General features: G+C 45.4%; 1 protein-coding gene across 6 annotated transcripts in view; it reads right to left on the bottom strand.

Moving 5' to 3' along the window:
- Window positions 1-3,090: 3,090 nt before the first annotated feature.
- The window catches only part of SLC36A1 (solute carrier family 36 member 1), a 47,094-nt gene continuing 23,061 nt past the window's right edge, over window positions 3,091-27,123 (bottom strand). For 5 of the 6 annotated variants that reach the window (XM_066273046.1, XM_066273048.1, XM_066273050.1 and 2 more), the window contains 4 exons: window positions 24,212-24,310; window positions 20,699-20,865; window positions 16,991-17,160; window positions 3,091-7,453 (listed from right to left, as the gene is read on the bottom strand). In XM_066273046.1, coding sequence (XP_066129143.1) covers window positions 7,182-7,453; window positions 16,991-17,160; window positions 20,699-20,865; window positions 24,212-24,310 — 708 coding nt within the window. In that variant the 3' untranslated portion in view covers window positions 3,091-7,181. Of the gene's footprint in view, window positions 7,454-16,327; window positions 16,428-16,990; window positions 17,161-20,698; window positions 20,866-24,211; window positions 24,311-27,123 lie in introns of those variants that run through there. The other variant, XM_066273052.1, reaches the window with a different exon arrangement.

The raw sequence follows: 27,123 nt of genomic DNA, 5'->3' as shown, positions 1-27,123 counted from the left end.
CATGTGTTGTTTCTGGAGTTAAAGGAAGAGCACAGGGACTCTCACCCACAGGGTTGCTGCTTGCAGCGGAAGGGAGACTGCGGGTGAGAGCGTGTCTGTGTTGAGTGGTTTGCAGCTATGTGTGCGACTGTGAGTGTGAATGATGAGCGCATGGTTTTGGTCATTATTTTTTTTGGTCATCTTTTTTTTTTTTTAACAATAAAGTATCTTTTTTACTGTTATTTTCTTATCACTTATCCTGTCGAGGGTTGAGTCAGGGAAAGTGCGTAAGGGTCTTCAGGCCCTTCCAAGCTGAGGTTCACAGAATTTGAGAGCTGGAAGGGACTCTAAAAGTCATCAAACACCATGACCCCCAGATCTAGCAAAACAGCTAAAATAAGAGTCCCTGAGCCCTGCCTCATATATACAAAATCAGAACTTCCCGGGGTGGGGCCCAGGACTGTTTGGAAAAATGTCTCCAATCCTGATACAACTGTCCAGTTAGCGGAGAAGTTCCCTCAACAGCCGGTAGTGAAAGGCCCAGGACAAGGCTTCAGAACATCTGGGCCCAGCCAGCACCCTCTGCACCACAGGACACTGGTTGGCGAGAGGGGCTTACTACTGGAGGTCTTGGCAAGCCAGCCACTGCTCCTTCCCTGCCCTGAGTCAGCCTGTGACCACCAAAGCCCCACTGAATGAGAATGTCCCCGGCAACCCCCGTGGTCCATACAGGCCTCGCAGGTAACACTGAAAGCCCTGTCCCAGCCCGCAGGCTCCTACTGAAGACTAGCTCTGGGGTCAGATGAGCTTGGTTCCAAACCTGATCTGCTACCTACTAACTTGGGCAGGTATAACCTGGCCTCTGATTTTTTGGTAAAACTAAGAGAGTAAATAATAGCTACATCATAATACTGTTCTGAGGATTAAATGTAAAGAACTTAAAGCCACATAAACAATAAATGGTGATTATTATGCTAAGAAATAACACTAGGTACTATACAGGTAGCATTAACTTCTAGAAACTATGCAGGAAATCACAAATAATCTAGTCCAGTGTTGCCTAAATTTCTGTTGCATTTACAACATTTATGACTTCTTCTGCCCTGATAGAATACCACCTGTACTATTATTTACTTAATATTTTTCTCTTAGTATATTTAGATTTTTAATTTTTTTACTCACCTTAAAATGAAAATATCCATCAGCTAAAGTATTTGAAAGTTACTATTCCTCCTAGCACACATGAAAATACATTCAGCTTTTAAAAAATGACTGTCCAGGGGCCCCCTAACTCATCTTTGGGAAACACTGATCTAGTCTATCTGCATTCCCAATATTCCTCACTGTGGCCCACGGAGGAGGAGGTGTTTGTCCGAGGTCCCACAGCTAGAACTCTACAGGGATGAAACCCACATTCACCTATGACACCAGCCTTGGCATCTCCCCACAAAACCACTTGCTCAGCTTCTGTCTGCCCAGCCCACCTCTCCACGGACCAGGCCATGTACCTTCATGGATGAGCCACCAGAGGGCTCTCTGAGATCAAGACCCAGCCAACTCGGCTGTGGAAGACCCAAAGATTTTCAGGAAAATCCTCCCACGTCAGGCCACTGGGGCTCCAAACGCCAAGAAAATGACACAGCACAACAAAGGCAGAGACAGGCAGAGACCCAGGTCTCTGGACTTCCAGGCTGGGCGTTTTTACAGTTCACCATAATCACCCTCACTACCACCTCTTACTGGCACTTGCTGTATGCCAGGCACTGGGCAAGCAGTTGGCATATCTTGTCTTATTTAATCCTCACAAAAACCTCACAAGGTAAATATTATCATCTCATTTTATAGATGGAGGCACAGAGGCACACAGAATTAAGTAGCCTGTAACTTCCATTGGTAACTTAAAGTGAAGTCACCCAGCTGATGAGTGACAGGGCCAGGATTCAATTGAGGGCTGCCTGATTCCAGATCTATACCTTACATTTGAGTTCATGAAACAAGTTATTGGCCCTGGCCAGTTGGCTCAGGCGGGGGACCTAGAGTGTTGGCCTGGCGTGCGGGGGATCCGGGTTCGATTCCCGGCCAGGGCACATGGGATAAGCGCCCATTTGCTTCTTCACCCCCTCCCCCCTCCTTCCTCTCTGTCTCTCTCTTCCCCTCCCACAGCCGAGGCTCCACTGGAGCAAAGATGGCCCGGGCGCTGGGGATGACTCCTTGGCCTCTGCCCCTGGCGCTGGAGTGGCTCTGGTCACAGCAGAGTGACACCCCGGAGGGGCAGAGCATCGCCCCCTGGTGGGCAGAGCGTCGCCCCTGGTGGGCGTGCAGGGTGGATCCCGGTCGGGCGCATGCGGGAGTCTGTCTGACTGTCTCTCCCCGTTTCCAGCTTCAGAAAAAGGAAAAAAGAAAGAAAAGAAACAAGTTATAAATACTCCATCAGAGGATGGAGAAATAGTAGAAAGAAGGACTGAGACGCTCAGTCCAATAATTCAACTAATGCAGAGGCCAAGGACATCATTCTAATTCTAGGTGCTATTAACAACCAGGGTGTCCAAATTCAGAAAGGTGGGGCCTTGCTCAAACTCGGGGGGCTTAACTCCAGACCACTCCTGTAATCCTGGTTCCAGTTCTGAGGCTGGACCTTGACAACCACACAGTAAGCTTGAGCACCACTACAGCGGGGCAGCCAGGAAGGGGTGGGGTGGGGGAAGGCAGGACACACAGCCATGTCCTGTGAAGAAGGGCAGCTGGGATGCACCAGGACAAGTGGCAAAGGGGTTGAGACTGCTCCTCCAGGCAGTGATGGGTTGAGGGTGGGCCTGCACAACTGTGCCAGCACATAGGGTTCTTCAAGGCCTCACACAGAAGGCGAATGTATGTTCCAGAAACCAGAGCGGTGCTGGAGGGAGCAGACAGGAAGGCCAGGGTTGCCTAACAGAAAAATCCTACCTGGTCCCCCTTATGGGAACTCCTGCTCCCATAGATGGTTCTGTTGTTCACACTACTCCACCCGATGAGCTCCGTGAAATAAGCTAGAAACATTTTGACCTAAGATCAAGTAAGGGGAATCGAAGTGACTTAAAAAAAAAAAGGAGAAAAAAGACACAGACCACGACCTTCAAAAATACAAAATAAAATTCATTTATTGAACAGGAAAAGCTTAACACATGATCCATGTGCAGAACCCAAAACGAGATCTTCCGCGAGCTCCTGCATGATCCACGTCTCTGCACAGACGGTCAGGTAGGCACACAACATACACAGTACTGTGGTTATCGAGATCTGCTGGACGGCAGGTTTTCATACTCCTCTTATTCACACACCCACTGACATGTTTCACAATAGTCACATAATCTTATCATTGACTAAAACAAGACAGCTTCCACAGTATCACCTTGATTGAAACAAAAGCACACAGCTATGACAGGCACCCTTCACCCTCCTCCCCCACCCCACACACTCTCTGATAACCTCATATCAGCACCACTTGTGTCCCCTGGCCAGGGAAGGAACTACTGGTACAAAGGACAGAGAAGAAATGCAACAAACTGATGCTGTCAGAGCAAACAACCTTGCAGTCAAGCAGAACTAATTGACTAAAAGTATTGACCACACTGTCTTCCCTTCCCCTAATAGCCTTGGAGATTTGTAATGTACTTTGGAAAATTTAATTCTGAGGCAGACATAGAGCTGACTCCCTAATCACCAAGTCTTGCCTCCTGTACTCCATGTCTCCACTCTGGGAAACCAGCTTCGTGCTCTGACCAGGGCGAATGCAGAAGCCCGCTGACCAGCTACGATAGAACCCACTGATCCAGAACCGCCCTGCTGTGAATAATGAATAGAGAGAGCTGTAAAAAGACATAAACTGAGATTTTGCATTCCCCCCCCCCCAAAAATGAGGCAAACATGTAGTGTTAAACAGAAGTGACAGTCTATAATTTGGGTAGATACTGGAAAAGAAAAAAAAGCAAGACAGGAGTATGGGGTTGAGGAAAAGGTTTTCCTAATGTACCTGTTTGGTGGGATCATCACTTGAAGACAACTGATAAAAATGCAAATTTAACCTTTCGTGAGGGTAGAGACTAAGTAGTGAACATCAGACAATGAATTCAGCTGGGGAGGCAAATGACAGAAAGGGAGGAATAAGGGGCAGGTCCTCGGGTAAGACCTGCCATACATTCACATATACCTGGCCAGGGTTTGTGCAGATGAAGGGCTCCATAGCAGCCAGACAGCAGCACACTATAAATAATGCCACTTGTGAATGGTGACAACTTTTAGGCAAACTGAAAAGAAGACGTCAGGTCATGCTCTTCCCAGCAAGCACCTGCATTTAAGGGGAGGTACGTTGCAGACAGGGAGTTGGAAACCAGCTCCCAATAGTGGCATTTGCAAGACAGAAAAAGGGCTCTGAGCAGCCACTTCTGAGCTAATAAAAATCTGGGGCTGCACTAGGGAGACTGGGGGAGGGACACAGAGCCTAACAGTATTGGCCAGAAAACTCTAACAGTATTGGCCTTTGGCTTGGCAGATGCAGCCTCACACTCCAGAAAGCCTTTGCTCTGTTGCTCCTGATCAGATTCCTACTTATGCTAGAGATTTTCCCCAGGGACCAGAGCAAGGCACAGGAAGAGGCTGGGCAGCTGGTTCTGGTTCCTAACAAGCAATAGGAAGAAACCAAGGGCTTCCTGAGAACCGAAGACCCACAGACGGCAGAAGAGGAAGCTCCTCTCAGCTGGCCCAGAGGGCTGCTTCCAGAAGAGAAGGAAGGGCTCCCTTCCACTCTGGTCGACCCTTTTACTCAACACCTAATTGCAGTGCCACTGCAAAACCAGAAAGGCCCACTGACGGGGTTCACCTTGCCTGGTCTTCTGAAGCAGCCATGTGATCAGGCTGCCAAGGCAGGAGGACAGGTAAGAGATCAATCAGGGTGAAGGCCATGCCAAATTAGCTTCTAGAAACCCCAGAGCCAGAGCCGTGTGTCTAATACACCACATTCTCTGGGTCAGGGACTCTGAAGCAAGAGCCTGCATTTTGCTAAGACCCAGGGCCAGAGGACCTCAAGTCCCGCATCACAGTCCCAGTGTCACTGCCCACCTGGACACAGCTGCTTCTAGCAGCTCCCTGCATGCATAGCAATATCGGCTACAGAAGCTGAGGGCAGGACACACATCTGACCCCTCTACTGGCACGCACCTTCTACCTGAAAACAACTCTCAGGACCACCGTGGAAAGACTGCTGGAGCCCAAGTTTGCAAACAGGGCATCACAATTCCTGAACCCACTCTGATAACCTCTAATCCTGAGGCTTCAGAGGGCAGGGCTGCTGCCACCTCCAGCTAGAATCTATAAGCACCTGTTAGTGACCACCAAAGAGCAGAATGGGAGACTAAGTCGCCACGATCATATCTTCCTAAGTTAATAAATTGTTTGGTAGCTTAGGAGTCACTGCAATGAGAGAGTATGGCTTTGGAACAGAAAAGGAAGAAAAAGCTGGCTGTAAAGGTGGTCTCAGCCCTTACAGCTCTGGGAAACACAAGAACAAGACCCCAAATAGCGCTGGACTGCTCTCCCAACTTCAGGGCGAACCAAAGCTCCAGGTGAGTAAGCAAGAGCCCGGTGACAGGAGTGGAGGAGAGCAGGCCCCTGCCGCATGCACATAAACACACACATACGTACACACCGCTCAGGAGATGGAGAGTTAATGACTACACCCTTCCCAAAGACTTCTCACACCAAGGGGGAAGAAGGGACAGCCAAAAGCAAGGCAATGTACCATCCTCGGCCTCCTCAGTTTATTCTCAAATCTCAAGGCTGACCTTGAGATGAGTCAATGCTGAGGCTATTTCTGCGACTCAGGGGGAGGGACAGGCGTCACAATTAGTGTTTAGAACACAAGGGACTGAAATCCCAAACAAGTGGTTCCTTTAGAGTCTAGGTCATGGAGGCAGCCTGGACAGGGCCCTGTGTCTGCCCTGTCCCCCGCTGACTGTAAACAACCAAGCACCACACTTAGTGTCAGACCAGCTGCTATAAATTCTCTGAACATAATTCTGTGCTCTCTGTGCACACTGACCTCAGCATCTCGTCCATGGCAACAGTGTGGGTGTGTTCCCAGCATGGTGGCAACTGAACGCTGCCATGATGTTTGCAGAAAGGAGCTGAGGCTGAGAAACAGGCTGGAACACATAAAGCAACTGTTTTATAGCCTCCCACGGCAGACACACAGCCTCCTCGGCCCCGTGCAATGGCCAGTATTTCCTGAGTCCTTCATACCTTCTCAATATGAAATCAGGCTGGTTGATGGGAGACAAAGCCCATGCCTCCCCACAGAGGTACACATTTAGATGATCCTGATTAAAACCCCTGGGTACTCAGCCACGTGTGCTGAGGACCAGAGCAGACATTTCCTAGAGCAAGCTTCTTTCCAGCAGGAGAAGCTGAGTACAAGTTTGCTGAGGAACGAACAATTCACAATAACCCCAGATCTAGAGACTCTAGAAACAAAAGCTATTTTTACATAAAATATAAATAATTTCAATTGAGGCAGCACTTGATATCTTTTGAGAGCTAAAGCAACTAAGAATACAGTATTGTGACCCACACAAGGACTTCAGAGAGGAGAAGGTGTCACTGAGGGTCACAGAAAGCCGGAGAGAGTAAAAATTAAAAACTCCAGCTTTGGCAGCTGGTTTTAAACTACTGAGTAGATCCAGACACCTGCTGGAGACTCAAATAGGCAGGAGAATGCTGAGGGGAAATATCTGGGAGAAATATGAGATAGGCCCAGCTGTATAAAGAAGGGGAGTTCTCACTTATCTAATCTGGGCCTGGACTAGGAAGAGATACTATTTTTAAATAAAGTGAGCTATGCAACAAGAATAATTTGGGGGAGGTGGGTCAGAAGAGAGAGGCAGGTAAGGGAGGAGGCAGGACGAGGGAAAACAGTTGTAAAGTTCTGGGATAAAATAAGTACAAATGAGCAGTGATGGCACTGCCATGAAAGGTCCCTCCAGCATATCTGCTCCCTCCTCGTCCCCCTGCCCTCAGCCTCCCTGGCCCAGGGAACCTAGGTGCCAGGTGGTAGGGTTCCTGAACATCAACCTTGTTTTTTCCCAGAGCCTGGATCCTCCCTTAGGCTCCAGGGCAGGTGTTAGGAACACACAGGCGTGGGGTGGGCAGGTGCAGGGGATGCACCCAGACAGCTATGCAAAGGCACTGGTGGAGTTGATAAAAATGGGAACATTGCTTGGCTGGATCAGCTCATAGAGAGCCTCATATGTCCCCACCACAAAGCCCACAAAGCCCAGGATGCTGATCAGGGCGTCCTTGATGATGGTGAGGGGGCTCATGCCCTCCGAGTAGTAGGTGGTGATCTCCAGGAGGGGCGGGATGATGAGGGCCAGGGCACTGCTGCTCACGGAGCCCACCAGGGAGATGACCAGGTCCAGACGGGGGATGAGGATGGCCAAGATGCCTGCAGGAAAGAGGACATGGATGTTCAAGACAGCCCAGTGCTAGTCCTCACTGTTCCGCAAATTCAGCAAGTGTCCTTCTCAAAGAATGGAGAGCTCTAGGGAAACTTAGACATTATCCACCCCAATCTCTCTCTCATTCCACAGATGAGAAAATGAATGCCCAGAGAGGTAGAATACTGAGTCTCGCTGCAAGACTGGCAAAAGTGGGACTGGAACCCATGTCTCCTGGCCCCAGCCACTTAGCTTTCAGCTTTCCTACTACCACACATGACTGCCATCTTCCCAAGGAAAAGAAACCAAATGACATTCCAGAGTAACCTGATCCTACCAAAGGAGAGAGAGTGTGGAGCAGAAAAGGAAGTAGGCCACTTCTGAGCAACTGCTCGCTCTCTTACCGCTGAGGATACCTCCAACACAAGCATCTCTACTTGACTGACAAGAAACAGAACAGGGAAGAAACCCCCTTCTTCTGGAACAATACCATGATAACCCCATTTCAGAGCATGTTCACACAGGGAAAGTAGAAGTAGTCTGCGCACACACAATGACCATGTCCCTGTGCCAGGACAAGCCAGTGAGTGGCTCTCAGACCTGAAACTTAGGCACATGAGGATGGGGGAACTGACGAAGCTGAGTGGGGGCTGCATTAGGAAATGCCACCAGCTTCTATACCACACCAATGACTGTATCATTGTCAAGTGGTCAGTTACTGCTCTTAAAACCAACAGGGAGGCTTCACGGACCACACTGATCCAATGCCCACTGACCCCACCATTCCCATCTAACTCAGCTTTCCACAGGGGAGGCCAATATTTCACAAGTCTATTGAAGATTATAGACCTTGGAATTAGGCTTTTGTGTTTGAGCGCAGGCTCCACCTGAGTGACATTGGGTCAGTTATGCCTCCTTTCTACTCTCTAGCTTTCTTGTGGGCAAAACGAGGATGCTAACAGCTCCTATGTCACTGAGATGTCATGATGATCAAAGGAGATTAAATAGGCACTTAACAAAAGGCCTGGTGTACAACAGGCACACAATATATTATCATTAGTGTATATCTTGCTGCTCATGGAAAGTGCACCCTTAACTCATTAGTAATCAAATGTATTGTGATGGGTTGTTTTCCCCACTGTCTTCCAACCAGAGTCCTCAGCATTGAGACAGCAACCCAGGGCACATCTATTACCTCCCTGATCCCTAACAAGTTACATTTGCCATGGGGCTTTCAGTTCTAACTTCATTAAGTAAAAATGTAGTCAAAGTGCTCTGAGGAAGGCATCACACTGATGAGACTGTCAGAACATCTCAGTTTTTACTCTTCAGATGGACTGTCTGAATTGACCAATTGATTGCTGCCACTTTGGCTGAGCATAAGACAAAAGCCCTGGGTTGCATTTAGAGTCCAGGTTTTATGGGAAACATTTGCTTTTAAGCTGGAATACCACTCCCTACAGGAAGAGGAGAAGCCTATAGGAACTGAGACGTTATCAGGGGAGGAGCAGACTCACATCTCCTGTCTCACAGGGACTCTGCTGCTGAGCTGTAAGATACCACAGTCACTGGCTATTTAAATTTAAATGAATTAGTCCCTCATTCACACTGGCCACATTTCAAGGACTCGACAGCCAGTTGTGCCTGGTGGCTACTGTCCTGACAGCACAGACCCGGGACACTTCCACCCCAGCGGAACATCTAGTGTCTAGCAGACAGCATAGAAAGCATCTAGTTACTGAGCTGAATGTGCCTCGGCTCCATGAGTATATAACTCCACAACATGACTGTTGTCCCCAAAAAGAGGTCCAGAGAAGTTACATGATATAAAGTGACAGAGCAGCTGGGACTAGCATCCAGGACCTCAAGCCCCAGGGACAGTCACATCACAGACTTTATGAACAAGGAAATACAAACTAATGTACAGACCCACACAAGGAGGGGGAACAGGGGATCTGACTGATCGGCAGAAAGATCTTGTCCAGGAAGAACTGAGGGAGTCAGAAGTTGGGTTAGCTTCGCCAGGGAGGAACCACAATGGTCTGGCCGAGAATCCGGCACACAATAACACAAGGGTTTTGAAGTCTGATAACAAAAGGGAATACAGGAGTCCTGAGTCTCACATCTGGCCCTGCCAGTTTCACAGGCTTGGGGCAATCCTGTCTTTCCTTCTAGCAATCAACCACTGGGGCAATTATCCATCAACACCTTCACTCTTCTGAAGTCTTCAGAAAGTGCAGGCTTTAACAATCTGTAGACTTTAACAATAGTCTGTTTCAGCCTTTAGCTATTTCCAAATAAACAGAATTGATGGTATTCCTCAAACCTTCAGGGTTGAATGTGGAGGAAAGCTGATGATGACAAAGTGGTGTTCTCATCATGGAGAACCTAGTGCTCCAGGAGAGTTGATCTTCTGTGTGCCCTGGAATAAGACACTTGCCCTCACTGGGGTCTGGGTCTCCATCTCTCCATACAGGAGTGTGGTTGAGAGTTCAGGATCTGGACTCAGAACCTAGGCTCCAATCCCAGGTCTACCACAAACCAGTCAGTTACTTGACCTCTTTAAGACTCTTTCCCCCTACTGCTAAATAGGGGTGGTCAACTGTAAAGATCTTAGAGGACTGAGCACATAACGAGCACTTCCTAAGTGTTAGTTAATACAATTACCAGTCCCTGCTCAGTAGCAGGCTGTGATCCAGGGTAAAGTGGCTAACCGTTCTGAGATTCAGTTTGTTTACCCATGATTAGGTGATTGTACTAATACTGAGCGATTGTTGAAGCCTCACCCAACTGAATTTTAAGGAATGGTAGAACGCACATTCAGTAACTTAAGAACGTGTTCTGGGATATGTCCCCCAACTCACTGTCACCTGGGAAGCACCATGTACTACTCAAGAGGGCACAGCGAAGCGACAGGATTCCTCTCCTGGAACACGTGGTTGTGTCAACACACAGCTTCTAGTCCACCTGGTTTTGTACCATTAAAAGGAATGAGAGTTATTCTTCTGGTGCCAGCCCTTGGCTTCCATGGCTGCTCCAGCCCGCTGAAGAGAAGGGAGGCCTTCATCAGGGAGAGTGAGCCCCAGGAGCAGACAAGTCAGATGACCTGCCTGTTCCCACCCAGCTCCCAGTCCGTCATTTCCTCCCCATCTCTCACATTAACCTGAAGGATAGATGGACATTCATGATACGCATGGGAAGTGAAGTCAGATATGCCCCATCCACTCTGTGATAAGAACTAAGTGGAAACAGAAGCTTGATGTGATCAGAGTTGTTTCTCAGATTGGACAGAGATGTTCCACTTCATCAGACGTTTTAAAAGCAACCTAAAAGTCTGTTTTTGTTTTTACTGCAAAGGATATACAAGATAAGCATGCTTAACAAAAATATCCTTAATAGAGATTTTTTTTAAATGGGCAATGTTTATCTTTTAAAGTCAGGACCACAAGGCTACAAAAAAAAAAAAGACCCTCTTCCTGTCCTAGATACTGAACCCTAAATAAAGCCTGACACTGGAGAAAGCTCATGGGGGGAGAAGTCAAGAAGAATGAGCCTCCCACTTATATGGGGGAAGATAAAGAAAAAGGGGCCCAATTTAGCATAAAAGCCCAAGGGACTCAACAATAGGGGTATCTGTTTTGCCACCATGCAAAATGTGTTAAACTAGTTCTAATTCCAGAGTCAGGAATCACGTACTTAGGAAAGACATGGGAGCAACTAAAATCTTTAAATGTCTTTATGAATTAAAGCCCTTTGGAAAGAGAAATGCAAGAAGGTAGAGACCTCAGAAAGCAGCAACTGGGAATACTCTCTCCCCACTCTCTCCGCACCCCCCACTAAAAAGAGGAAGACAGCAGACTCCCAACTAGCAGGTCAACACCCCCCTGCAGCAGCTTAGCTGTGGCATCTTCAGAAACTGGGGGCTGAGGACAACTCAACTGGGCCACTTGATTAGTCAAGAGGGCTCCAATGGTATTACAAAACATCTTCCCTTCAGGTTAAAAGGATACAAACATTAGCTTTTAACGGCTGAAGCAACATAAAGCAAACGGCCATGTTCAGAGAAGGAACTGATGGGGATTCTGGAGTCTGTGGTTTTAGTCAGACCAGCAAAAGAAAAAGCTGACTAATGCACAAGAGAAAAGAAAGCACTTAAGAGAACAAAAACACACTTACAGAAATATGATTTAAAATCATATACCAACTGGACACTTAACTTACAGTTTTTGTGTGTCTGGAAGCTCTTTCTGCTGTTTTATTATGACTAACGTTGGTAAAGCCCACCCGTGTTACCCTTAAATGTCCAGAAATCTACCTTTAAATTAATTATAGTCTTAGATACAACATATAATTTTATATTACGGTGGTATAAGTAAAAAATGTACAAAAACAAGGGAAACAACCTATATGTCCAGCACTAAAGGAGTATTTTAGTAATTATGATCCACCAATATAATGGACAATAATACAGTCATGAAATATTCATGAAGGATATGTATAATCATGATATAATATTAAAGAAAATGCCAAAAGACAAAGTTATGTGTATCCTATGATTGAAACTATTTTTTAAATGCACCCATGAGAATTAACATAGAAGATAAAATGCAAAAGAAAATTATTTTAAGTCAGTGGGATATTGGGAATTTCTTCAATAACCTCAGATCTAGACATTCTCCAAAAATCTTCACATTTACTTTCTTTTTCAAGCAATATATTGGTCAAAATCTGAAATGAGGCTCTAAGTAGTTGTGTAGGCACAGAATTTTAAACTTGAGAGAAACCTTGGTGATTGATACCCTTCCTGTCTTACAGCTGCAAGAACAGAGGCCTCCCGTGGGTTCCCGGGGCGGGGCTCACCTTCTTCATTAGCCGCTGGTCTAAACAGGCCTCCCAGTTGATATGGTTTAACGTCATGACATTTTGGTTTTTTTTATTTTATTTATTGTTTTTAAAGAGAAGGTAGTGGGAGCAATGGGAAACATCTACTTTGTGCCTTTTTTTAAATTACAGAGTCAGAGAGAGGGATAGACAGGGACAGATAGACAGGAATGGAAAGAGATAAGAAGCATCAATCATCAGTTTTTCGTTGCGGCACTTTAGTTGTTCATTGATTGCTTTCTCATATGTGCCTTGACTGGGGGGCTACAGCAGACCAAGAAATTCCTTGCTCAAGCCAGCAACCTTGGGTCCAAACTAGTGAGCCTTGCTCAAACCAGGTGAGCCTGCGCTCAAGCTGGCGACCTCAGGGTCTCGAACCTGGGTCCTCTGCATCCCAGTCCGACGCTCTATCCACTGTGCCACAGCCTGGTCAGGCACATTTTGGTTTCTGAAATTCTCGTAACTGAAATGAAATGTTTCACACGGCAAATGCCACCGAGAATTAGCACTAAGCACGAAAGGACAGGTTAGTGCCTCCTAGAATCCTGAGAAACTTGTCTTCCCGCCCCTCGAGGCTCCCCAGGTGGAGCCAGGCTCCTCCAGCCTCTCCTTCTACACTAGCCCTGGACATAAGGTGACCTGCTGAGTAGTAATTTCTAAACATATGGGCTGGAAGTAAACACGGTCTCAAGTGAGATCATAAGAAAATGAGCACCATTCTCTGCCGTCAGTCTTTTCCCAGTCCTTCTGCCCCCTCAGTCAGAAATTCAGTATCAAGAGGTAGACACAGCAATCTTTGGGGGACAGGGAGAGTGGTGAGAGAGTTGAATTTCAACTGGAGAAAAAAAGTTAGGTTGGATCACATTGCCCTGCTCCCTTTGGGAATGAAGAGTAAGGAAGAGAAGGAAAATTGGGGAAAAGAAAAGCAAACACCAGAAATAAAAATAAAAAGAGTTGTCATTAAAATTTATGGGTATAAGTTAAAATAATGAGTTATAGCAAAGCCCTAAAATCATATACCAATTAACCTTGTGCAAAAAGATCTGAAAATACAAAGAAACTAAAACAAAATGAACTCACATAAATACATTTAAATTGGTGCTACGCTAAAATGCCTTCCCTGAATCCCACAATTACTTCAAAGTCTCGGGGGAAGGTTAGAGAAGCCAGGGTGCTCAGAGATGAAGGGGCTGTGTCCTTTCATAGGGTAACAATGAAATGCTAAGTCACAGGAGATCACAGAAGGGAAAATAAAACTGAACACACTTAAAGATCAAAAGCAGCTCAAGTCCTTTGAGCATCGTGCTGTAGAAGGGAGGAGAGACCCACAGACAGAACCAGGAAAAGCAAGCAAAAACCAAGGTGCATCTAAGGACACCATGAGGTCTGAGAACCAGAGACTGGTGCCTCTTGCGGGGTGCAGAGGAAAGAAACCTGGCAGGAAGCAAGACATATGCTACCAGAGGCGAAGCCAGACTCAAGAGGGAAATGAGAGGAACCAGGCCCAGCATCACTGCCCCAATTCTTGGTGAGGGAGGAGCTGCCATCTAGGCAATGACAGCATGTTTTACCTAGACAAACCTAATTTCTCTAGAGGAACCACTTTGAAACATAACCAGCTATACGAACTACCGTATTTCCCCATCTATAAGCCACATTTTTTCAAAAAATTTGGGGTCTAAAAACTGGGCGCGTCTTATACAATGGTTCTAAATTTTTACTAGCATTTCCCACTTTTTTCACACTTGTTTTTGCACTCATTGTTGAAAACAGTGATTCATCATCAGACACAGATAAGGACAAACTAATGGATGGGAGATTTGACAGTAATGAGGAGTTGTATAAATTTTATGATGAATAAAACGAGTTCAATAGCTTTATGTAATATTTTTTTCACATTTTGGGCCCCAAAATTAAGATGCGTCTAAACATGGGAGCATCTTATACATGGGGAAATACCCATGTATAAGATGCTCCCACCATAATGCATTCCCCACCTTTTCTCCCAGTGCCCTTTGGATCCAAGAATTGGGGCCCTGAGAGTTGACATTATAACACCTGCATGTGGAATCCTTCTACTCAATATTTAGGGCTGATCCATCCACAGAAGAAACATACATATCTGAGTCAAAGTATCCAGAGTTGAGGGCAGAAGATAGCGGTAAAATCTAGAGTCCAAGCATCCTACCAACACACATTAACGCAATTTACTGGAAAAGCAAGATGTATCACTTCCTCCCTTGGCAGTAGCTCTGGGCCCGCAGTGACCGGTAGGCTGCCCGGGACTAGCTCCTGAGTATGCTGTTCCTATAGGCTGGACCAGAGAGAGACTGAAGGTTTACCCAATAAAGGCTACAAAGAGAAGTCAAATTCTTGGTTGTTATCAGCTCCCTGGGACTGCAGAAACCAAGGTGCCCTCCCTCTGCCCCACTCCCACCCAGCCCTATCCAGATATAAATCCTCAGGAGTATGACTCAAGATTAAATCAGAAAGTCATGGAAAGGCCTTTAGTCCCTTAACCCTTTGAGTAATACGAATGTTCGTGTATGTCCTCATGCCTCCTGACCATCCAGAGTACAATCATACAAATATTTTTATTTTAAAAACGTGTAAGGCAACATTAAAAAAAGGCAAATGTATATGTTCTTCTTGTTTCCATAAATTGGTTATCAAACAAACATGATTTTAAGTTAATAAAACTGGAACTGGAACTAATTTCATTTTTTGAAAAAAATTCACTCCAGGGGGTCAGCAAGCATGAAAAAAACTCACTACTCAAAGAGTTAATCCAGTGAGTTCTTTCCACACAGATATCCAGAATGATAAGCTTCCACCCACTATCCTTGAAGTTACATAAAGTACTGTAGGTGGTTATAGAAGGTCCATTCTGAGATATCTCTAGTCTGTTCCCTCGAGGAGGTCCATTACCGGATAGGCACTAGGCTATTATTCTCTTAAAGAGGTCTATCCTCAGATTAGCACTAGACTGACTGTTCCCTAGACAAGGTCCATTCTGTCACAGGCACTAGACTGTTCTCTTGATGAGGTCTAGTCTTGGAGAAGCACTAGGCTAATCCCTCCAGGAGGTCCACTCTGTGACAGGCACTGGTCTGTTCCTTTGAGCAGTCCATTCTGAAAGAGACACTAGTCTGTTCACTCTGTTTTGCTTGGGTGGTTGAGAAGGATGGATAGTGCCTGCCCTTCTCTTGCTAACAGGCAACTAATAAAATCATTTCCGATCTCCCACACTACAAGTGAAAGCCAGATAATATTCACATATTTCATCCCTAGACACTCAATTCTGGTTCAATTAAAAAATCATAGAGACCTATATTTATTCCAAAGGCAGAATGAATAGTAAAAAAATTTCTCGGGGAGTCTCAATGTACTGAGCAAGACATCTTGTCCCAAAAGAATAAAAATATTTTAAACAAAATAACAAGCCAAATATAGCCAAAAGAATAAAAAATTTTTAAATAAAATAAAAATGCCAAATATAGCCTAAGATTAATATATGATTCAAGTATTTCAATTTGGAAAGCAATTGCAAATCTCCTAGTAATTTAAATTAGATGGTATAGATCAATTTGTTTGGTTTTCTCTTGTATCAACTCATACAATATGAAAAAATAGAGATAATTTTTGTTTTAAATGTATACTCATTTCAACCAACAGCACACAGGGAGACATCTTTTTTTTTTTTTTGGTATTTTTCTGAAGCTGGAAACGGGGAGAGACAGTCAGACAGACTCCCGCATGCACCAGACCGGGATCCACCCGGCACGCCCACTAGGGGCGACGCTCTGCCCCTCCGGGGCGTCGCTCTGCCGCCACCAGAGCCACTCTAGCGCCTGGGGCAGAGGCCAAGGAGCCATCCCCAGCGCCCGGGCCATCTTTGCTCCAATGGAGCCTCGGCTGCGGGAGGGGAAGAGAGAGACAGAGGAAGGAGGGGGGGGTGGAGAAGCAAATGGGCGTTTCTCCTATGTGCCCTGGCTGGGAATCGAACCTGGGTCCCCCACACGCCAGGCCGACGCTCTACCGCTGAGCCAACCGGCCAGGGCCCAGGGAGACATCTTGTCTCTTAATTCACACACCCAGGGTCTGGGGAAGAAGAATAAAACACAAAGTGATAAATCAAATACCTGGTTAACTAATAGAAAAATTTCTAAGAAACATGTTAAACCAACATCTAAAAATGCCTAGAAGAGTATCATGTAGCTTGAAATGAAATCTAGAAATAGGTTGTCACTCTGCAAAATTGATTATTTGAAAAAAACAAACATGACCTACTATCAAAGTAACCTGGACTCATTAACAAATACGGTTACACGACTCTCTTTTAGGCTCTTACCATATTTTATATGGAACCGTAATTATACATCTTCACTATGACTTTTGACCCCTATCGCATTTCACACCATATTGATAAATAAACATCAGTCCCCACTCCCATGTCCTGTAGTCTCTACAGTGTAGAGTACACATGTCATCAATTTATCTCACCACCTGGACATGCTTCGACTCTGAGACAGCACATGACAAGCTCCCTGTCCACCCAGCACTGGCAGTTTCCCTACAACACAAGTGCTCCCTCATGAAAGCCCTGGAGGCTGGGTGCCCTTTGGGAAAAAACAAGCAAGGTGATTCTCCTGCATCCTACTCACATGTCAGGCAGACCAGCAGGGTGCGCACAAACAGATCCACCACCAGCTCCCAGTGCTCAGGCACACGGGACACGAAGAAGGGGATGATGATCTCGGCTGGGACAAAGAACTGGATGGCGTAGGTGAAGAAGATGCCGATGGAGTAGAGCAGCTTCACCGACTGGTACAGCCTGCAGAGAGATCCCACACACATTCCAAAGCTGACTCCGCACACTCGTATACTAGCAGGGGCAGTGCAAAATGGCCGCTGCGACTGGCCATATCCATTCAAGTTACAAATGCATGTGTCCTTTGGACTCAGCAATTACTTCTAGCAATTTATCTTGGAGACGTATTCGCACATGTGCACAAAAACTTACATTCAAAATATGTCATTGCAGCATTATTTAAGTACAAAATACAGAAAACAGAGTAAATGTTAATCAGTGGGGAACTGGGCAAATAAATCATGGTGTCCTTATATAGCAGTTAAAAAGTATGAGGCAGAACTCTAAATGTTAACATGGAATTAGCTCTATGACAGACTATTAAGTGAAAAAATCACGAAGCAGTACAGTGTCTATGATGTGCTACAATTTGTTTAAAAAGGGAAAAAGCATTCCCTGTCACACACACACACACACACACACACACACACACATATATATGATGTTCTTATATACATAAAACACTTCTGGAGGGAACACAGAACTGGTTAATATGGTTGCCTTGGCAAAGGAAAACTGTTGAACCGGAGATGAGAGGTCATGAGTGGAAACAACATTTTCTATATACCCTTTGTACATTTGGAATCTTTACCAGGGGTACATAGTCTTTCAAAAATAAAACAACTAAATATACAATTAAAATGTTAACAAGACTGTTTATTTGTATCATGTCCATCCAATTCAGAGCTCCTGAGAAGCAGATGGTGACCACGCAGGACCCAGAGGCAGGAGCAGCATCCATCCTTCCACCCCACTATACCTGTCTTCCCACCATTGCTTTGTGGTCAGCTTCTCGAGAAGACCATTAACTCACCATGAGACACCTCTATCTATCCCATGCCTAGGATTATGTGGAGTACAAAAGAAAGTCTTACATGTACTTATGGATCTCACATTATCATTCCAGGAAAGACCACCCTGCCCCTAAGCCAGCGGTTCTCAACCTGTGGGTCGCGACCCCGACGGGGGTCGAACAACCAAAACACAGGGGTCGCCTAAAGCCATCGGAAATATCAGCTGCTAGCGTTGGCCGGTTGGCTCAGTGGTAGAGCATTGGCCCAGCTTATGGATGTCCCAGGTTCAATTCCCGGTCAGGGCACACAGGAGAAGCGACCATCTGCTTCTCCACCCTTCCCCGTCTCCCTTCTCTTTCTCTCTCTCTTCCCCTCCCATAGCCATGGCTCATTGAAGATGACTCCGTGGAGCCTCCATCTCAGATGCAAATAGCTCGGTTGCTTGCGGGCATGGCCCCAGACGAGCAGAGCATCAGCCCCAGATGGGGCGGCTGGGTGGATCCCAGTCAGGGTGCATGCGGGAGTCTGTCTCTGTATCTCTCCTCCTCTCATTTGTAAAAGAAAAAAAAGAAATATCAGCTGGTGGCTCTATAATTAGAACTCAGTACAGAACCAAAGCCTGCTGGAGTGGGGGGGGGAAGTCTGGAATCAAGATAGTCACCTGCTGGGATGGACAAATAAACTGCACCCAAACAGGCAGAGATCAGAATAGCTGCATTTGAAATATCAGAGGAAAGAAGACAGATGCTCGTCTATGGCTTTAGATTATGTGGGCTGCTTCTCCTGCTCCTGATCCATTTATCTTGTTATGCCGAGCTACCATCTAATTCTTGATAAGGCAAGAACATTTGGAAATTTAAAAGCAGGCATCAGAGGGAAAGAGAAAGAGTTTCTAAAAACAATGACCCATTTCAGGGCTCCCATTTGGCTGGCCATACAACAAACTTAGTCTCCAGACCTCTGCTAAGTAGGGTGTCCTTTGTTAAACACTGACAATATTATTGAAAAAACATTTTTCTCAATTTTCTCAGCCTGTCCTTGCACAATGCCTCACCAATCAGAGCTCTAAAAAACACACAGACAGATCAACCAGGCCAGCCCAAAAGGTTATTCTGACCCCCAGGGCACACAGCAGGAGTCTCAGTGTCTGCTCCCAGTTGCTCTCCACAATGACATTTTAATCTTCAAAACAGACTTGTTGCTCAGGACACACCCTGCAATATCTATCTTTTTAGAAAGTATTTCAATGTCTTCGTTTGCCGATGAGGAAAGTGATACATAGGAGAGCTCCTAACAACCCCTGGTCCACTGTCAGAGGCCTCCACATGCACATGAAGTCAGTAACTGCCTGGGAGGCACAGCAAAGGCTGGAACTAAGATGTGTCCTGTTTCCCTCGCTACTTAGAATGGTTTAAGGTGAATGGACTAGATACTTAGCCCTTCTAGACTCAGATTTCCAGGGCGAAAGGCTATCAGTAAACTGATCAACCAATCCATTCAGGAAATGCCTCTATAGGGGTTATTCATCCAGAGTAAAGCTCAGGGCAGCATCCTGCTTCTCATCACACCAGTATACTATTTCAAGCTCTCCTCACACATATCATTTGCTCTTCATGACAATCCTGGCAAGAAGAAATGACTATTCCAGAAGAAGGAACTGAGGCAGCAAGAGGCTGTGATTCGTCCAAGGCCAGAGAGCTAGGACATGGCAGATCTGTCCTCCACGCCCCAATTGCTTTCTGATAACATCTCCACATTTAGAAAATGGGTCAGTCTCAGCATTTATTCCTCCTCTTTGTTAAAAAATCATACATTGCACGATGATCATGCGCCAGGTGCTGGGATAAAATGGTGAACTGGACAGCTGCTGCCCTCACAGAGCTTGCAGTATAGGGAGATCAGGTAAAGGAACAACTACAACAGAATTGGAGCAGAGAGAAGGGGCATCTAAACAAAAGACTTGAAGTTATGGTCAGTGAGACATCAAAGTTCCTCAAAAAGAGCCACTCCTAGACCAGGCCCTCCTCACTGAGTGAGAATTAGGCAGGGGTGGGGGTAGGGCCTGAAGGGCCCCTAGCACATTCCAGAGAGAAGGGGACGCCTTTGAGTTTTCTAAGGGAATGCATGATTGGGCTGAGTGTTAGGCAGCTCCCACAGGTAACAAGGGGGAGCCCAGATCTGGAAAAGGATTAAGACTCAGGCAGCGAGATGGGTCAAATGGCTTGGTGGGCACCCATGGAGGGAGGGTGCTGCCCTGGGGATGGTGGCAGTGGAGAGCTAAAGTGAAGTACGCTGACTTAAGAGATACCACAAGTAGAAGAAAGAATCTACATTCTGACCGTTTAATCAAAAAAAATTCAAAACAATCAAATGGGCAGAACAGAAACAGACACAGATGCAGAGAGCATTCTGATGGAGGGGGCTGAGGGGCTGGTTTGGGTGGAAGGATTAGAAGTACAGGTTGGTTGTTGCAAAGTGGTCATGGGGATGTGGAGTGCAGCACAGGGAATACAGTATTCTAGTGGCTACGTATGGTGTCAGATGGGTGCGGGATTTATCAGGTTGATCCCTTAGTAAGTTATGCAGTTTCTGGTCACTGGGGTACACACCTGAAGCTAGTATAATATTCTATGTCAACTATAATTGAAAAATAAAAAATGATTAAAAAAATATCTGGTGCTCCCAGGATTCCATCCTGCCCCACATACCAGCAGTTGGGCAGGTTGAGAGTTATACTGCCTTGGATGTAAGCTCCAAATTGCAGGTACCCCAGACACCCCAGGCTGATGTACAGGGTGGAGACAATGGCCATTCCCACATACAGGATGACTGGAAATTTCCGGGGATCCTTCATTTTGTTTTCAAGGGGCAGAACCTATAAGAGTAGTGAGAGAGAACACAGAAAAGAGCAACATTAATGGCCAAGAAAAAAACTTAACATTTCAGAAAAAAAGTCATTTCTTTATCCTTAAAATTCCCCAAAAGTATATCTAGCCTTTATTAAGAAGACAAACAAATAAATGCAAGTTGTTTCCTCAGAAGTTCTCCTTGCAGAGCTGAGACCTGGAGCCCACCGTCTCAGCCAGAGAGTGCTGAGGTTAGGTTAGGGTGGGCAGGACTGGATCCCAGGCCTCCTGGTCCAGGCTAGCTCTCTGCCTCCTGCTGTGAGGTCCCTATAGGCTGGGAGTTCTCTTTGCCCCTTGAGTGCAGCCACCTGGCAACTAGCAGGCCCTTCTGCATCATGCCCACCTTGAAGAGATGCTGGTGGTGGCACAGGCCAACTGTACCTCACTCACTTGAGATCATAGTTTTGGCAATCTGTCCAAAGAATACAAAATATAAGTCAGCAAAAACTGCCAATCTAGTTCACAGAAATTATTTCCTTACCTCAAAAGGGGTAGGCACCAGTGGTGACAAGCTAACCTCCAAATCAGAGATGCTGAGATGCTAGGGGTGGCATGACTTAGGAGAGGATCTTGGAGAGTCAGGATCTTGGAGATGTGTAACAACACCCAGTTTCCAGACTCTATTTCAAACCCCTACTCTTGCTGCCTCCTCCCTCACAGAAAAAGATATTCTTTAACTGCTGCTAAAGCAAAGGAAAGATTAGAAAGACTGGTTCACTTAGGAACAGAGAATACAGCACATATGACTGTGACAATCTTCACAATCTGCCAGCAATCAACTGCTTCTGGCATGACTAACAAGGAAAAGCAATGTAGGACAATGACTACAAACTAGCTTTGACCTTTCATTACACTCATTTGCCTTGAGTGCCTGTGGCCATGAGGTAGAGCAAGTCTGTTCCAAATGCACTCAGCAGACACCATAATCCAAAGCCTGGTGCTCTGAGGGCCGCCACAGCTCTGCATTTCCAACTGGCCTCAGCAACCCCTACCCCACCAGCTCATGAGTCTCAAGCTACAATTGATTCACATTCAATAAGAGCCCATTTCCTCTGACCAGGTGGAGGAGCAATGGATAGAACATCAGCCAAGGACACTGAGGACCCAGGTTCAAAACCTCGAGGTTGGTGGCTTGAGCACAGACTCATCCAACTTGAGCACAGGCTTACCAGCTTGAGCGTGGGGTCACTGGCTTGAGTGTGGGGTCACAGACATGACCCCATGGTTGCTGGCTTGAACCCAAAGATCAATAGCTTGAAGCCCAAGGTCACTGGCTTCAGCCCAAGGTCACTAGCTTGAGCAAGGGGTCACTGGCTTGGCTGGAGTGCCCCAGTCAAGGCACATATGAGAAAGCAATCAATGAACAATTAAGGTGCTACAACTATGACTTGATGCATCTCATCTCTCTCCCTTCCTGTCTGTCTGTCCCTGTCTGTAACCCACCTTGCTTAAAAAAAAAAGTCAGTTTCTAGGCTGTCCTTCACTTTTCTCCTCTGGGAGTCTAAAGAGACAGGGCAGGGAGCCTCTCTCTACTACATCTGCCAGGTCTGGGCCTGTGGTGCAAACAGAGAGAGCTTTGTGAATACGTCACCCACATATGCCCAAAAGCCCTCAAATCCAAAGAAAGAGTCAAAATAGCAGTGCTCTCTCTACTGTGAAAATAGAAAACACAGAGAAATCTTGAAGTAACAGATGATGATGACTACAGAATGACTCTGTATTCAAGCCCTGGTTACTGAAATGAAGCAAAGAACAACTTCTGCACTGTTCCGTTAGGGAAAACTGATAAACTCAGCACAGTGTTCCTTTAGAACCCAGGCGCTCCAGCCATCTTCCCACACTTCCTCAACCTCTTCTTTCCAGTCCTGAGTGCCTGGGGACCTCTTTCTCACTGCTGCAATACGAGCTCATTGCAGGCCACTGCCCCAACAGCAAAGAAATCACTGGTGTTTGTGAATCAGGGTGAGACATTCTTCCTGGGTAATAAGAAGCCTCAAGAAGGAACAGAAGGAAAGGTTTAAACCAGGGGTCTCAAACTCGCGGCCCGCCGAACAATTTTGTGCGGCCTGCAGACTAATCCACGAAGTTCAAAATATTTTGGATGAAATTAAGTAAGCCTAGGGCCCTACTTGTATTTTTCATTTCTCTAGCATCCTAGCTAGATATTAGCTTAGTTAACAGCAGTTGTGATGCGAACTACAGTTTCTGGTCGTTTTGTGACACTGAGTAAACTGCATGTACGATTGTGCTTGTTGTACTGATTTTTTTTTTGTTTTCAACTGCAGTGAGAAAAGTGTTGCGTAACAGTTGCCTTTTGTAGACCTAGTGCGGCCCGCCGAACAGCTGTGATCTTGCTCTGCGGCCCACATGCCGAGTTGAGTTTGAGACCCCTGGTTTAAACCCTCAGAACAACCACCTGCACACAATCACTCAGAAAGCCTTGATGCCAGAGCCTTAGCACAGTTCATCAGCACAACAGGAACAATTCCTCACTATTCTGACAAAAATCTGTCAGGCTTTGAGGTTTTCATAAAAGCATATAACGTGTCAGGGAAAGAAAACGAGGACACAAAGAAATTCTATGAAAAGAGAAGTGTCTTCTCATTTCCTAAACCCTTGGCCAGCAGAGTCAATAATTTTTTTCAGAGAATTCTGTACCTTTATTATGAAAAATACTAATAAAAATCAAATTAGGTACAACTGAGTGGCAGATTCCTCTCTTTAGGAGAAGAATTTGGTAAAATCACAGCAATGATGGGGGGGAAGCTGAGCTAGGAGTGAAAGCTGTTCATTCACACGAAGGAACTATGACACACCAATGATCCAGGGCAGAGAAATTATTCATATGTTCACTGATTAATAAAATCGGTAGTATTATTAATGAAATAAAAATTATTTAATGCTCATGTCACCATGTGTGTAAAGCACTTTACACATATCTCATTTAATCATTAAAATCACTTTTCAGAGGCAAACAGTGAAAGTCCTTGCAGGAGGTAACCCAGCTACTCTTTGGCAGGAAGACTCACCCAAGTCATTTTGACTCTAGACTCTGCCTTCCTAACTGCCATGAACTTACTGCACATGTAGGACATGGGTGTGAAAAAGAGCTGGTGTGAATATAAACATTCTCAAATGGCATACAATTTATTTTCAGAAGTTGAAGCTGAGGAACTTGAGTGGAATCCCTGAAACGCTGTTCCCTAACAGGCCAGGTAGTCTCAGAAGATCATTGCCAACAGCATTTCCTCCGCATACCTTCAAGCAGACCTCAAGGACACCAAGAGCCCCAGAGAATCACAGCCCAACTCTTACCATCCCGATGCCTTCAAATGCAAAAATGGCCGTGCCAAAGAACAGAGGGTAGGTCTTCCAGGGTGCCACCAAGGGGAGGCGGCTGAGGTCCGGGATCCTCTGAGAGAAAATAAAACAACACGAAGGCTAAACATACGGAGCTTCAATATTCGAATCCCAACATCAGACAGGTCACACTTTACCTAAATCCTAGACTCTCTGAAGGGAGACAGTCTGACACCTGACAGATGACTGCGGGACATTCAGCCCACCATATATATTTTCTCTTTCAGGCTGAGAAAACCCTACTTCTTTTGAGGAAGGACTAACCCAATGTACCATAAGAAACTCAAATGTTGAAGCCTGAACATTTCCCTACGTAATCCCATTCCTAGAAATTTAATCCAGGTAGGAATGAATATATATGAATATATATATATATATATATATATATATATATATAAAATAAATTTAAAAGTTAACAAAGCTATTTATTTATTTTTTTATTTTATTTTTTTTGTATTTTTCTGAAGCTGGAAATGGGGAGAGACAGTCAGGCTCCCGCATGCGCCCGACTGGGATCCACCCCGCACGCCCACCAGGGAGCGATGCTCTGCCCCTCCAGGGTGTTGCTCTGTCATGACCAGAGCCACTCTAGCGCCTGGGGCAGAGGCCAAGGAGCCATCCCCAGTGCCTGGGCCATCTTTGCTCCAATGGAGCCTCAGCTGCAGGAGGGGAAGAGAGAGACAGAGAGGAAGGAGAGGGGGAAGGGTAGAGAAGCAAATGGGCGCTTCTCCTGTGTGCCCTGGCCGGGAATCGAACCCGGGACTTCTGCATGCCAGGCCGACGCTCTACCACTGAGCCAACCGGCCAGGGCCTATTTATTATTAACTAAAACAACCTAAATGTTCCCAAACAAGTCAACATTTAGTTTACTCACATCAACTATAATATATCATAGAATATCATGCACTATTTAAAAAGTTTAAAAATAGAAATGAAAAAAGTAAAAAATAAGTAGCACATGAAAAACTGCTTATGAAAGAAAATTTTAAAAAAATAAAATTTAAATCTTCATAATCACTGTGATACAATTACATAAACATTCCCCACAGATAAAGATGGAAAGAAAGATGATTTTTTTTTTAAGATGGTATTTATGGATTTTAGAGAGAGGAGAGAGAGAGAAAGGGCAGGGGAGGAGCGGGAAGCATCAACTCATAGTAGTTAAGGGAAGATGGGAAATTTTTAGATGAGCTTTTTTACTTTTTTCCTTTACTTTTCTTTCTTTTAAAAAAAAATCCTTATGAATAAGTTTATGTACCTGGAAAATAGTGACAGGTATATGACAGTATTGAAACATTTAGGAAAAACAGCAAAAGGAGCATTTAAAAAATAGGCAAATAAAAACCAAGGCAAATGTCAACTGCTGGTACCATATAAGGGAGGAGGTACAGGCACAGGCTCCTCCCTGGCTCACCGCTGGCCAGCAGCCCCGTGATAGCACCAGCCCCCGGTTAGAGCACCAGCCTGCCCCCCGTATGAGCATCAGCCCCCCCGTATGAGCATCAGCCCCCCAGAAGAGCACCAGCCCCCTGTAATAGTGCCAGCCCCCGGTTAGAGCACCAGCCTGCCCCCCGTATGAGCACCAGCCCCCCCATATGAGCATCAGCCCCCCAGAAGAGCACCAGCCCCCTGTAATAGCATCGGAGGAGCAGGAAGCGGAGCAGGGAAGAAGCTGCTGACCTTTCCAGAATCTGGCTTTTTAAACCATAAGTGTACATTGCTTCAATTAAAATAAAAATTGACTTTACAACTGCCTTTTACAATGTTTTAAAATTGATTTAATGATAGAGGCATTTAGATAAATATGCAGCATGTTCTAACAGTGTGATAGAATATCAGTGAACAAATGAAGATCTAGTACATATTAATCTCTGCAATAGGCTTCTCTTTGAAAGGTTTGCAAGTAATTATTCTATGTTCTCCCTAAAACAAAGAATTAAAAATATATATTTTTCTGAGCCGCTGCTAAGAAATCAGATCTCTTTTACAAGAAGCGTTTCTGTAACTGGAATGAAAACAGACAATATTTTTTGTCTCTACAATGAGACAAGAAGTGAAAGTGCCCTGTAATTATTCCTGAGTCACAGTGTGACTTAAGTTCCTGGAAGCACGAGCCATCAGCCGGTTAGGGGATGACTACTGCTCAGGTTCGTACATCAGACAAGGTTGATGAATCAGAGAGGGAATTTCAGAATATACATCTGGGGATACTAGCATAAACGAGACCAGCAGAATGAATTTAAGATTCTACATACCTAATAACTGCTACTGACTTATAACCCAACCAACTAAATGAAAATAGTTTAATATGCAAAGAACATACAAATTAGAATCAGCTCTCTATCAACATATTAGCTCCTCAATTCTACACTACTATCAATCATAATAATAACAGCTTTTTGAGAAAATGCTGTTAAGTGGATGTAAGAATTGTAAGATGTATTCCAATTTTAAAATTGACAGTCTGAAAAAATGCGTATCAGAATTAAGAATATGCAGTGATAAAACATTTATTGGGAGTGCCCTCTGGACAAGGCATTCTGCTCAGAACTGTACTGCCGGCCATTCATTCCAAGGAGACCTTCTCAACTGGACAACCTCAGTCAGCTTCCTGTGAGGGTGTGTGTATGAGGAACAAGAGCACTAATCACATACATGCTCCGGATCAAGTAAAGGAACATTGAACAACTGTGAAATCCTTATGGTAAACAGAGCAAAATGCCAAGATAGGGCGATAGCAACAGCAGCAGCGGCAACACAAACGACCCAGAGGGAACACCGTTAGCTCTGTGCCACGTCAAAATGAACTGCTCAACACCGCCGAACCAGCCTTCTCCCATGCTGTACCCGGGCAGACAGCACTGTGT

Source organism: Saccopteryx bilineata, chromosome 4 (genome assembly GCF_036850765.1).
Source record: "Saccopteryx bilineata isolate mSacBil1 chromosome 4, mSacBil1_pri_phased_curated, whole genome shotgun sequence".
NCBI classification, from domain to species: Eukaryota; Metazoa; Chordata; class Mammalia; order Chiroptera; family Emballonuridae; genus Saccopteryx; species Saccopteryx bilineata.
Note: the sequence above shows the minus strand (reverse complement) of the source record. Positions and strands in the feature narration are given on the sequence as shown.